Raw genomic sequence first — 13,321 nt, 5'->3', positions numbered from 1 at the left:
TTTGCTACTCCAAGTTCTGCCACTTTCTCTCCTTCTCCTGCATACATAATGTCAGGACTAGTTTCTCCAAGGACGATTTTAACAACGTACGTAGGCATTCGCAGTATCAAGGCCCAGGCAATACAGGAAGAAGCACTAAGCAACTTTCTAAATTAAAAAAAAAAAAAAAAAGCGACGTGCCCCGCCGGGCCACTCAGGCACTCCACAGCCACCCCGCCCTCCGCGCCGCGATCAGGCAGCGCCGCGGCCACCCCAAAGCCGGGGTCCTTCCAGCGCCTAAAGCCCTGCCGCGCAGGCGGGCGGCTTAAGGCGGCCCTGCGCATGCGCCCGCCCTCTCTCTTCCGGCGCTGAAGATGGCGGACAAGGAGTGAGTACCCGCGGCGCCTCGCTGCCATCCGCCGCCATCCGCGGCCGCGGCGCCCTTCGGGCTGATGGGGGGACGCTGCCCGGCCGCGGGGCCTCTGTCGGCCCCCCGCGGGAGGAGCGGGAGGATGGGGAGTGGCGGGGATGCGGCCGCAGCCAGCCCCTTCCCTTCTGTAGGCGGCGGTGGCGGTCCCGGCGGCCCGTGGTGAGGTGGGGAGGGAGGGTGTCGTTATTGCGTTATAAACGCCGGTCTTGTGGCTTTCTAAGCGTTTAATAGGTTTAAATTCCAGTAAGTTACAAAGCCACGAGATATAACTCTTAATTACAGTCGTACTTTTTGCTTTTTTCCTCTTAAAGCACTTGTTGAAATGTTAATCAGCCGTAATCGGCGTTTGGAGAGCACGTGGAAATGTCAGGCTTCTTTGTTTTAATGCAAAAAGTGGTCCTTTTAGGCTGTATTGCAGCTTGATAATAACTGGACCAAGTTAAATGCAAACTGCTTAGAGGTAGTGGGGCCGGCATGTCCCTCCTGCCCCTTTGCATCGGTGTTTGTAACGTGCTGCTTCTTGCTGGTTTGGAGGAACTTGGTTTTTAAAAGTGTTTTTCCTTGTTGTTTAGAGCAAAGAAGCTGCCTTCTGTACCGGAAAGCCTCCTGAAGAGGCGGCAGGCTTATGCAGCTGCAAAAGCCAAACGTCTGAAGAGGCTGTTAGCTCAAAAAAAGGTGAATATGTCATGATTGCTTGCTTGAGTTGCTCTCGTCAGGTCAGCAGAATGCTACGCTGATTATATTAAAAGAATGAATAACTTCATAGTGTTTAGCTTTAGTACTATAATATATAGGTCTGCAATACCAAAAAAAAGTCAAGATAGTGTATAATAAACCAGATCTGGGCAAAGCAAAGGTAAATAAAGTGTGAGATTCTCCATAAGACTAAGGTTAGTCAACAGTTGGAACCATAGGATGTGCAGAGTTGGAAGGGACCCACAGGATCATTGAGTTCAACCACTGGCTCTGCACAGGACCACCCAAAAATCAAACTCTGTTTCAGAGCATTGTCCAAATGCTCCTTGAACTTAAAAGGATTTTTGTAAAGATAAGTATGATGTGTGATAATATTTGTAAGTATTGTTCGAAGTAAAGCACTAGCACTATTAAGATATGACAGAACTGATGGTCATTTTAAAATCCATGTTGCTGTAATATGTGGTAACTGTGGGGAGTTTGAGAACAGGCTGTGTTATCTGAATCTGTTTTTCATGTATTAAAAGGCATTATATAATCTTAATTAATGCTTGATTAATTGCAGTTTCGTAAGGCACAAAGAAAAATCATCTATGAAAGAGCCAAAGCTTACCACAAGGAGTACAGGCACATGTATAGGCAGGAGATCCGCATGGCCAGGATGGCCCGAAAAGCCGGCAATTACTACGTTCCAGCTGAACCCAAGCTTGCCTTTGTGATCAGGATAAGAGGGTAAGAATTAATACAGATGTAAAAGAATGCGTTTTTATTTTCAAAAGCACTGAAAAAGCCTTCTTTTGTCACTTGTATGTTTTGAGGGCTTAAATTTTTGTAACTAAATCCAAGTCTTCATCTGGTTGCTTGGAAAGTTACTGGTAGTAATATTTTGGATGCACTGTAGGCTTAAGTGTAAAATCATTAATTCTGGGCATGTCTGCTGCCTTTAGGAATCTGGATTTTTTTTAAGACAAGATTGCAGAAATATGCAGACTGTTCTGTTTCATTTAACTTTAATGAAATTATATGCAGCTATTCTGTACTGAATGTTGTCAGAAGCGCTTATTTAACTTTGTTTTGGTGAAAGTGTTAGAGAAAACTAAGTTATATGCAGGAGATCATAAGGATATTTAGCTTTAAGATGTGTATTTTTTGATTCAGTGTGTTTCATGGTGTTAGATCTGCCTTAATACTGAAATACATTGAGATAATAAATAACATAATAATCTTGCTCTGCAGAATTGGTGAAAAAGCAATACCTTTCAGATGGGACAGTAATACTGGTTGTTTTCTTTTTTACCTGTTACTGCTTTGGTGATACCTCTCTTTTCTGGGGTGCAGATAATTGAGTCTCTTTCTGTGTTCTCTAGCATCAATGGTGTCAGCCCCAAGGTCCGTAAGGTGTTGCAGCTTCTTCGCCTGCGTCAGATTTTTAATGGCACATTCGTCAAGCTCAACAAAGCTTCTATCAACATGTTGCGGATTGTTGAACCCTATATTGCATGGGGGTGAGTGAAACTGTCAGTTTTATCAAGTTGGGATACAAATGTTGTGTCTTTTGCATTTTGCTACACCAGATGTGCAGGTTTTCCTGTGTTCAAAGTGTTCTTGGTTCAAAGCAGGGAAAGTACAAGAACACACAAACATGGTTAAGGCAGTGCTTGCTATGTATGGTTACATTCTCACAGTAGGCTTCTGGGAGCTCAGTATGAGTGAAGTTTGCTTCTGTGTTGCTTTTGTATTTGTGTTTGGGACATGCTGAAATGATCTTAAATTATTTGTTACCAAAATTTCACTTGGGGTGCAGGTTGTGAAGTTTAAGGATTCTAATTTTTACTTGACTGTTGTTTCAGTTATCCAAACCTGAAGTCTGTGCATGAGCTGATCTACAAGCGTGGTTATGGCAAGATCAACAAGAAGCGCATTGCTCTGACTGATAATTCCCTGATTCGGAAATGCCTTGGTAAGTAGAACTTCGCTTAAAAACCAAACCCAACTTGTTGCATTTGTATGAGTAGTGCTAAGCTGTACAACCGTCCTTACCTATCTCTGGAGAATAGTAGTGATTAGTTAATTAAATCTATTTCTGTCTTAATACAAAGCACACTGGAAGTAACTTTCATTTAAAAATTATTAAAACTCAAATGTCAAGAATCAAATTTTAGGATTTTACATTTACAAATGCTTATTGTAAACTCGACCTTTAATAGGACAGTAGTTGTTTCAGTGAGGAGAAGGTGCTGCAGCAGGAAAGAAGCCTATCACCTGTGGCTGTGAAGTTTCAAATTTAATATTGGACTTTGCTTGTATTGTAAACCTTCATACTTCCTAAACAGCCTTTTTTAACTTGCTGTGAGAAGATCTAGCTAGTAAAAGCCATTAATGTACTTTATAAAAGCAAAACACAGCGGTCATTTGTTAGGAAACAGACTGATCTAGGAGGCTCCTCCTTGTCCAGTCATGCCTGGAATAGAAGCAAACACGGATCTTTCTTGTTTAGATCTCAAATCAGACTGTCATGTTTGGCTTTTTTTCAGATCATAGAGGTACAAGTAGTATGCTATAAGGATGTACCTTTTCAGTATTGTATTTTACAAACAGTTCACTTGTAACATGTCAATGAAGAATCTGGAAAGGCATTAAGAAAACGTGGTACTACATTACTGAGCAGCATGAATAGTTGAGTGTGAATTTCCCTGAGCTACGTGTAGTTAGTGTTTAAGTATCCTAATCCTGTTGTGTTCTTTGAAGAAAAGTTCTATTTTCCTGAGGTCCACTAGACGGTTATTTGCTTGTTCTTCTTGCTGCCTCAGGTACAAACTATAAAATAGTGTTGAGTTAGCTGCAGCTGATGAGTTTTAATTGGAAAAGTTGGTCATGGGATGTCTCGATAAAGTGGATGCTTTCTGACTTGCTGAAGTTTATGAAGCTAAATAGGTGTAACATTGTTAGCTTGTTATTGATAGCGACTGCGTAGCTCTTCTGAAAACAACTTTCCTGAATTTTAGGAAAACTTGGCATCATCTGCATGGAAGATGTGATCCATGAGATTTACACTGTTGGCAAGAACTTCAAAGTTGTGAACAACTTCCTTTGGCCCTTCAAGTTATCCTCTCCTCGGGGTGGAATGAAGAAGAAAACGATCCACTTTGTGGAGGGTGGAGATGCTGGTAACAGAGAAGATCAGATAAACAGACTCATAAGGAGAATGAACTAAAGGTAAGATTTTACTTCCTAGTTAATAGCATTCTGTCTTCTATCTCTGGTATATAAGCCGAAGCTGTTAGTGGTTGATGATTCACATTTCGTATATATTCACTCATGCTTGAATGGTACCTACAGTAGCCTAAATACTTGTGAAGGAGTTAAATCTTGTTTATAGTTGATGCTTTCATGACTTGTAAGCATTCCTCTTAGTTTACTTTCCATTTACCAATAACTTGTTTCAAAACATTATTTGGGTTTTATGATGATAAGCCTTGAGATTTTTGGCTACAATTTTCAGTCACTTATGAATTCTTCATATAATTGAAGTCTTTGCCTTTGTAAGGACAATATTTCTCCAGATTGTCTGATTTCTGAAAAAAATAGGCTTGGGATAAAGTAAAAACTTAAGGCATTTTAATGGTCTGAAGTTTCAGCTTGTTCAATCTTCATTCAGAAGGTTTCAGTTGAAGCTTTTATGTTAAGTAATACTGTCATTTTGAAAGACAAATTTGCCCATTTGACTAAACTATCCTTGAGAAATGGGAAAGTGGACACCTGATCTAAAGCATTTTTAGAGTGACAACTGAGTCCTGAAGTTAGTATCTGCTTCAAACAATGTCATGTCTTCTCTTGTCGCTGCTGTTCCTGTTTTGAGAATTCTGTGCCATGCAGTGAGAAAACTAAAACTTTTTTTAACCTCAGTTCTCAGACTTCGCATTGTTTTTTCTGATATTCTCACACACTAAACTAGCTTCAGTGTTGCCCATATCAATTCTCCATTAAGGAGAAATGTCTTTTTGTTATGACAAATACGCTGGACTTTAAGAAAGCTTTGTTTTAGAATGCTTGGGGAAAAAAAAAGTGGGCAAAAGCAATTCTTCTCAAACTAACTCCTCCAAAGAAGAAGCTTTTCTGCAGAAATCAGACATGTTCAGTTTACTTAAAAATTAGTAACTTCCAGAGGGTTCGGTTAATGAAACAGCAGGTAGTGATGAGACTTTAGAGCTTAAAATATGAATGGAAGCTGTTTGGATGAGTGTTCTCAGAAACTTACTTTTCTGTAGGGAAGGAAGCCTCTGCTTTTTCTCCTTAAGCCTTTTCTTAGTGGTTTTGTTGAGCTCAGTCATGTCTGCTCCCTGCCCAAGGAGCTGAAGACCACCTATGAAATAGCCTTCCATTTGGCTGACTGAGCTGTTTTGTTGCAGCAGATACATGTGCAGGCCCTGTTCTCACTCCCCTGAGCTTCTTGCCTATTCCTTTCTGTCTCTGTGGGTGAAGCAGTGGAGTTTTAAGAGCACTGGTTGCATGGCACCTGGAAGCTTGGTGCTTGAGGAAAATAGTTGCTTACTGGCAGCAGTGTTCCCATAAAGCTATTTAACTCCACTGTGGGAAGAAGTGGGTAATTCTGAGAAGCAAAGTTGCCTGAATGTTTGCCCAGGGTGCCGTTATGTTACTCGTGCTAGCATTCTGTAGAAATTTTGCTGCTGGTGGCACGAACTGCTACACGTTCAGTACTGGCAGATGCTTCCCTTAAGTTAATTCAAGAGTCTTGATAAGAAAGATTGAGCACAGCTACTTTCACTCCATGTTCCTATGTGGTTCTTGAGCACAAGATGAAAGCTACTGTATTTAATTGAAACCTGGCAACTTTTCTGACAGCATCGATCCTTTTCCCTCCATCTTCATTGATAAGAATCTGAAGTTTTCTAGTGGTCTTGAGTTTTCGTGAGCCTTGCTGTAGGAGGTCAGTTTCTAGTTTACTACTATAGTGGCTATAAACTCCTGTGACAAGTAGTATATTGGCAGAAAAGTTCAGAATGCTCATGGCTGTTTGTATTTTTCATTGCACTTCTAGCTCAGAACCCCATGTAAGTAGCAGATAGCAGAGCCTACCTACATCTGTCAATTTTTATGAAGTGAGCTTGCAGTTTCCTGTTTCTGGCTTACGAGCACTTGTTCAGCTTGGACTGCAAACAAACATACTTCTGGTGTAAAGCTAGGATACTGATTGTTCTTGTCTCCTGCACTTCCAGTCTTGTTATTTTCCTGCTGTTCAGAATTGAGTGTGCTTAAAACATAACCTGTATGCAGAGAATAATGTTATAGCTTCTGCTGAGGTTATGAAAACTAAAGCAGTAGGCTCAGATGAGATAACAACAATACTCTTAGCACTGTCTTTCTGAAGGGCCATGTATCTGAAGGAGAGGTATTTTTCTTAATATGCAAATGGCTTTCTGCTATTTGTCTTTTTGTTAGCAGTAATTTCAAATAAACTGATTCCTTCGTCTAGCTTGGGAAAAAAATAGGGCATAGTGCTTGATTTTTATTTATTTTTTGGACAACTCATAATTGGCAAGATACAGAATTTCATTAGCCCTCAAGAAAACTTTAAAAGGAATTAGAGACAAGTTTGCTTTTTTGTTTTTGTTTTGCTTTTTTAGTTCTTGTATATAAACAGTCCATGAAACTTGCTGAAAATAGGGTTACTGCAGAAGTTACAATATGTGTAGTGCCTCAGGTGTCTTTAGATACCGAGTTCCTTCCTGCTAAGCTTTTATACAAATAAGAAAATAGGTACCAACAATTATCAGTAGAAGTGTTTTATTCTGTTAGTTCTGGCACTGGAGATCCGTGTTTTGAGTAAAGAAAGTCAGTATAGAAGTTACCGTGTGCAAGACTAGTGAAGTTTTAAATACTGTGAAATAGTTGATATTTTCAGCCCACATTTATAAACTGTAGAAGTGTATGAACTCTTTGGGTGGCCAAAGTAGTTTCAGATATTCATGTGTCTAATGATGTATATATTTTTTTCCTTTCAGATTCAGATGCCCAGCTGCAGTCTTTCAAAATCTGGTCTGTTAATAAAATCACCTTGCACAAAACAGTCTCATCTCAGTAGTTCTTTTTGTGATCCTTTCTCACAGTGGCTTTAGTTGCTAAGTTTACTTTGGGGTAACCTCTTTCAAACTCTAAATGCCTTTGAATTCATGTTATACGGGTAATACTGTTTCAGTTTCATTTGGAGGGTGAAGATCCCAGGCAGGCAAGGGATTTATTTTTGAATGGCAACAAGTAATTATTTTAAAAGCAGAGTGAATTATGAACTCAGCTATTTGAGCTGTATGCTGTGGGGGACAGGATTCGTACTTCTAGTGCACTAGAAATCTGTGAGATTTGTCTGTGTAAAGAAGAGTCAAGGTTAAATCAGTTCTTAAGATGTTAAGATTCTGATTTTAACATCATAGTAATTACTGCAAGCTCTGAACAATTTCAGATTTCTTTTAACCAAAAGTCAAAGGCTAGTTTTTCTTTTGAAGGTAGTGGCTTCATTGAAAATCATTGAGTGCTTTCATTTGTTACTGTAAGGACACTGGTAAAACAACTGAGTGTCAATTAGGTAAGAGTGTTTCCAAATGTGAGTAACTAGATTAGGAAGCCCAAAGATAGGTGACAGTCCTCTGTGACTGTGCAGCTCTAAAATCTAACACAGCTTGTGACTAAATGTTTAAAAAAAAAAGAGTAATGACACCTGTGCCCATTTGAGCTAATCACTGTACTAAATCAGAAGAAATTAGCAGTTCTTTACAGATGTTCAGTGCAAGTAAGTAGATGTTATGGATGAATGAGTTTATAAGTTAGTTGGAAACTGTTGAAGTATTTCATTTGTTAGGTATCTTTTTAATGTGGTCTTTAAAGGGAAAAAAAAACATTTTCATGAAGTTGATGGATTAAGGGGAAAAAAAATCATACTGAAAATTACACACTACATCTTTATCTTCCTGAGATACCAGTTCTTATGTTGAGTTTATAAGAGTACTATCTTAATTCTATTAGCTTAGAGTTGCATGGAGAGGCAATAAGATGCAGGTACCAGGGCGACATACCTGGAAAAAAATTTGGTAACTTAAGAACACAGTACCTGGGTTGGTTTAATTGACAGAGTGCTGTTACTTTGCTACTATGTCTTCAGTTTTTTTCCCCTTACACGCATTCTACTATACTAACTTCTTAGCAGAAGACCATTGCACACATCATGAAGCAAAACAAATGGATAGCAAACTGTGTATAAAAGGTATAAGCAGAGAATAAAAGATTTGCTTATGAAGTTGTGAAGTCCTGTCAGACCTATCACTTGTCTGATAATGTTACACCTTAAGTCCCAAATTTTGTTTAAAGAATACGTGCATTAGTGAGGAGGAAGTTGACTTGGTTTTCATGGTACTTGAGCAACTTCTTTTTCTTAACCTACCTCTGAAACCCACTTTCAGATAACTTCAAAATGTTAATACGTGGTGTGGAAACCAGTGTTAAAAGCCTAGCTATGTTAGAAGTCCAATAACCCTGCGTAATTAGAGGAGTTAGTCACCTTTTATACTAGCGCAACTTTGAGGATTTCAGATTTGCTCTTCAGGCATGTCCAATGGCATTCAATTATAGAAGCAGCACATGATTGGATAGTTGAGGTCAGAATTTGCACTGGAAATGAGGCATGATCCACTTACACAATGCATGAATAATACATATTGGAACATTTACAAAGTAATATGAGTTAAAAATGTAGCTGTTGAAGAAAATCACTTGGTCCCTAAGCAATAAATAATGCAAATCTTTTATCAACATTTTATGATAAAGTTCAAGTTCTTGCAAACATGCTGTTATTTTTTCATTCTTCATAACTGCCAGAGACTGACATGTTCTGGAATAAAACTTCTGTGAACTCTTATCCTCCTTCAGAATGGCAATCATCTTCCTTTTTTTTCTCAGAACTGAAGCCAGAAGCTTTACCTAATAGCTATTGGAGAAGCAAAAGGAGACAGTTTTGAAATGCTAACAACTCGCTTATAAAGTTTTCAGGCATGCTAGGGTTTATAGGCTTTACAGTTAATTGGTATTCCTTTGCTGGTGTCCAGCTCGGGCAGCCTGTTTCACTATCACCAAGTGTAAAGTCATACATCTGGAAACAGAATGGGAGTCCGTCCCGGGAATCAGTGTTTTGAGAGAAAGTTGGGAGATGTGATGGATGGTCAGCTGAATGTAAGCTCCCACTTGGCCAAATGCAATTCTTGGATGCATTAAAAAGGGAATATCAAATGGTATGGGGGAGATAATATTACTTTTGTTCCAGTAGTGCTTACACTAGTGCCAAATCTAGTATCCAGTTCTTGTGCCAAGAATCAAGAACATGCCCTATAATACTAAGAGACCTTAATTTATTCAGTTTAAAGACAGACATCGTTACGGAATGATTATCTACCTATAATTACCTTTATGGAGAAAAGTAGATTGATAAAAGAATTCTTTGATCTAGCAAAGTTATAATAGGATGAAATGTCTTGCAATTGAAGCCAGATAACTTTTGGCTTCAAGTAGGCAATTTTAATGGAAGATAATTAGCCGCTGGAACGCTTAACCAGTCGTGTGCCAGGTTCTTAGTCAGTGGTCATTTCTAAATTGAGGTTTATTTTTTTCCTTCCCTTAAAACGTATGCTGTACTTCCAGGAGATTTGTAGACAGCAGTCACAGAGCCTCCCTTACTCAGCAGAAGTTACTAAGTGCAGGCTCTTTAGGTACTCAAAGGATACTAGAGCCCTGCTTTCAGATGTCTGGCCACCCACAGTGGGACTCAGAACTGCAGTGGTGGATGCTCCATTCTTCGCAAGGGGATTTGGAGTAACGCAGCACACACACTGGGAAGTCACTTATCTACATTTTAGCAGTAGATAGCGCTCAGGAGAGGGAGGGTAGCCTTTCATGTACCTCTTACAGGCTTTGCTTCCTCTGCTCATTTCTGTTCCTGCTGCCTGCTCCTCGTTTCCAGAAGACTCCTTTCTACAGAATTGCAAGTGAGAAAATCTGCACATTTCTCCTTATTGAAAAGTTATGGCAGGGAGGTGATCGTGATTTTAGCTTAGATTTGGAAACCACAGAGTGGACAGAGATGAATCTAAAAACAGTCAAGCTTAGAAGGGAAAAAAATTGTAGTCTCACAAATCCTGGGAAAAATGTTCTGCTCAACTCGTTTCATTAGGTGTAAATTGCAGTGGGAATTTCTCTTCAGGGGTGTTTAAATTGATCATTCCAGTTGTCTTTTGTGCAGTTCCCATTCTTCTTGGCATACTTGTTTCTTCTAAAAGCTTCTGTACCATACCAGACTACCACAGGCACCTAGGATCCCCGAAGTATCTGCCCTGCCTAAATACAGGTTTTGATGTTAGCAGGCTCTTTTATGGTGGAGTTTTTCATGACGGAAGAGCCTGAAAAATCAGGTGCTAAACTCATGAACTGCAGGTGCTAAGAATGAGGATGTTCAGAAACAATTTTCCACACAAAGCTTCCATCATTTTTTACTCTGTCCCTCGACGATGACACCAGCCATTTCTAGTCTCATATATTCCTGAAAACTAGAAGTACTTGTGACCTTGGGTCATATTACAAGCAAGCACATTTTCATAGTTCGCAGTTGTAAGCAATTTTCCCAGAATTATTTTTCTAAAGATAACAAACTCCACAAAAGCAGTTTTTTATCTGGTGTTTCTTCATATAAACTGCTCATTGCACCAAATGTCCTTCACTATGAAATAACAACTTGCTTAGAGGAAAACAGTGAGAAATAAGGGAGTGTGCTGCCTGTCATGGGGCCACGTGGTGGATATGGGGAAGAAGCTACATGCAAAGTAGAAGCTAGGGTACAGGAGGAAAAGGGAGCATATGGAGGAAGGTATAAGCAGCAGTATTACCCTTTACTTGCTTAGCACTGCTTTGCAGTGCAGAGAGGCTGTAAATCCCGTTTAACAAACCAGCACACCACGTGCTTTACATGCTGCCCATCCTGGGCTGCTCTGGAGGTACCAAGCAGAGGTGGTTGTTGGTACAACTCAACCAGCCTCGGAGTCTGTCTGGAGCACTCACCATCTCATGGCAAACGTGTGCCCGACACCACTGCAGCAGTGCTCTGAGCTCTACCTGTGGCACGTGTGTCCACTCCTACTGCGCTTTGTTAGGAGCTATGTGGGGATTACCACACTGCCATGTCTGAGGGCATCTGTTATCGAAAATACTATGCTCTTTCTTGACTTCACAATAAAATTCAACTGAAGTTTTCAAGTCTTGATCACCCTGAACATCTAATATATAGAATACCACAATAGTATCTAATAACTCCAGCACAATGCAAGTTTAAAATTTTGATACGAATATTGTATATCACATGCCATTATAATAAGGCCTCCAAGATAGAAACGAATACATTGTAGTGAGACAAGAAAAGCAGCAAAATAGGATTCAAGCAAGGCTCCAATCATCTCTAATTTTAGTTTGAAAAACAGGTGGACTCCTTTTTTTTTTTTTTTTTGCTTCTTTTGCCAGGTATTATTTAACACAACTGAACTGCAGAACAAGTCTAACTTGCTAAACTGTGATACTGGCACTATATTTGTGTGTGCGGGTGCCAATCTATTCAATCTATTATAATCTTAACTTTATTACTATTTTGCTATTGTCTTCTGCTACCGGAATATACTTTAGTGAAAGGAGAAAGGAAAATTGGGTGAGGCTTTCCTTTGTATAGATAGTTTACCAATATATATCCCCTTTGCAGGAGAAGGCAGCAGGTTTGAAACCAGCGTAAGTAGTGAGTGACAGTTTGGTTGGTTTTAGTTAGGCATAGGAAGTGTTAATTAGCTATTAAGAAGAAATTAACCAAATTATTTGATAGTGCCTAGCTCTATAACATTCTTTACTCTAGAAGACTAGATGAGTCAGGATGTAAACACTGAATTTATTTGTAACCCAAAGTGTTGAAGGTGAGGGGGTCTTAGCTCTGACTTGGGTACAGCATTGACCGGTAGATGACATTACTTTTTTTATCATTCTGTTTTAGTTTTAATGATCACTTTGGTAGGTTGGAGCCTCGTGGTTTTGGGGACTTCTGCATGATCTTTGCTGTTTTATTTTTATGACCCTCTCCGAAACTACTGATCTCAAGCAAGTGTTTTGGTAGAGAAAAGTTCTAAAACAAAACCAAAACCAAACCTTCAATCCTTCTATTTATTTTTATTTACTGTATATAGTAAAAAATATCTGGCTCAGTGAATGACTCCAGAGAAATGTATTTTGAATAGTGCTTCCAGGCTACCTGGAAGGACTGACTGCACTGTCTTCTAACCTGTCTGCCCTAACGTCCGGCTTTCTACTGTCTTGGTGTTCATTTCTGCTCTTGGATTACAGTCACTGGCTTTCCAAAATGAATGGTAGGTGTTTCTAACTATGGTTCACAGATTCCATTGCTAAAGCCTTTGTGTGACAGTATGTTTCTTAGCAGACTTCACCACTGACAACCATACTAACATCTTTCCACTAAAAGACATACATAGAAAGCACAACTTGCCAAGTTTTACCTGGCAGACTAATAGCTGAGCCGGGACTCAACCCAAAGGAGCAGGAGGAGAATCTACAGCCTGGAATTAAGAAATTAAAAGCCTCTGTGTGATGCCAGGGAGCAGGTGGCTGTGGCTACGAAAGGGATTCATGTCAGCTAGTGTAGTGATCAGGGAGGGATATGAAGCCAGGTTACTACGATCTCAAATGAGGGGAGGTATACCTGAAAACCTATAAAATATAAACCTGTGATTGCTTTCTTCCTCCCCACAGCTTCCCAGCTGAACTGTTTTTGCAGGCAGGGTTGGGACTCATCATCCAAAACTCTGTCCCAGATTTAGTTTTCTTGAACATGAAAGCCTGACTTAGGTTTTCAAAGGAATCTGGAAAGGATTGTGTTTTTTTAAACAGATTAGTCTAGTGTACTTACCTGGAAAGAGCTTGCCTGTATGTATGTATGCAATCTTCTGTGATAGAGATAGGTTCAATTTCACATTTATCAGTTTGCAGTTTGCTGACTTCTTAGAAAAGTGAGTATTTCTGAGTAATGGTTATGCTTTCTTTTGAACTCAGTGTTACACATGGTTTGAGTTAACTTACTGGCTTGAATATCTTTTGGTGTATAGACATCTATTG

At 39.6% G+C, this 13,321-nt stretch overlaps 1 protein-coding gene across 1 annotated transcript; it reads left to right on the top strand.

Annotated features, from left to right (window-relative positions):
- The first annotated feature begins 215 nt into the window (after positions 1 to 215).
- On the top strand, positions 216 to 7,193 carry RPL7 (ribosomal protein L7). The gene is made up of 7 exons (XM_048077041.2): positions 216 to 367; positions 982 to 1,084; positions 1,671 to 1,837; positions 2,473 to 2,610; positions 2,956 to 3,065; positions 4,111 to 4,321; positions 7,129 to 7,193. Exons 1-6 carry the CDS (start codon positions 354 to 356, stop codon positions 4,317 to 4,319), a joined length of 741 nt encoding a protein of 246 aa, XP_047932998.1. The 5' UTR covers positions 216 to 353; the 3' UTR covers positions 4,320 to 4,321; positions 7,129 to 7,193.
- Positions 7,194 to 13,321: the final 6,128 nt, after the last annotated feature.

This window comes from Anser cygnoides, chromosome 2, assembly GCF_040182565.1.
Source record: "Anser cygnoides isolate HZ-2024a breed goose chromosome 2, Taihu_goose_T2T_genome, whole genome shotgun sequence".
Classification (NCBI taxonomy): Eukaryota; Metazoa; Chordata; class Aves; order Anseriformes; family Anatidae; genus Anser; species Anser cygnoides.
Note: the sequence above shows the minus strand (reverse complement) of the source record. Positions and strands in the feature narration are given on the sequence as shown.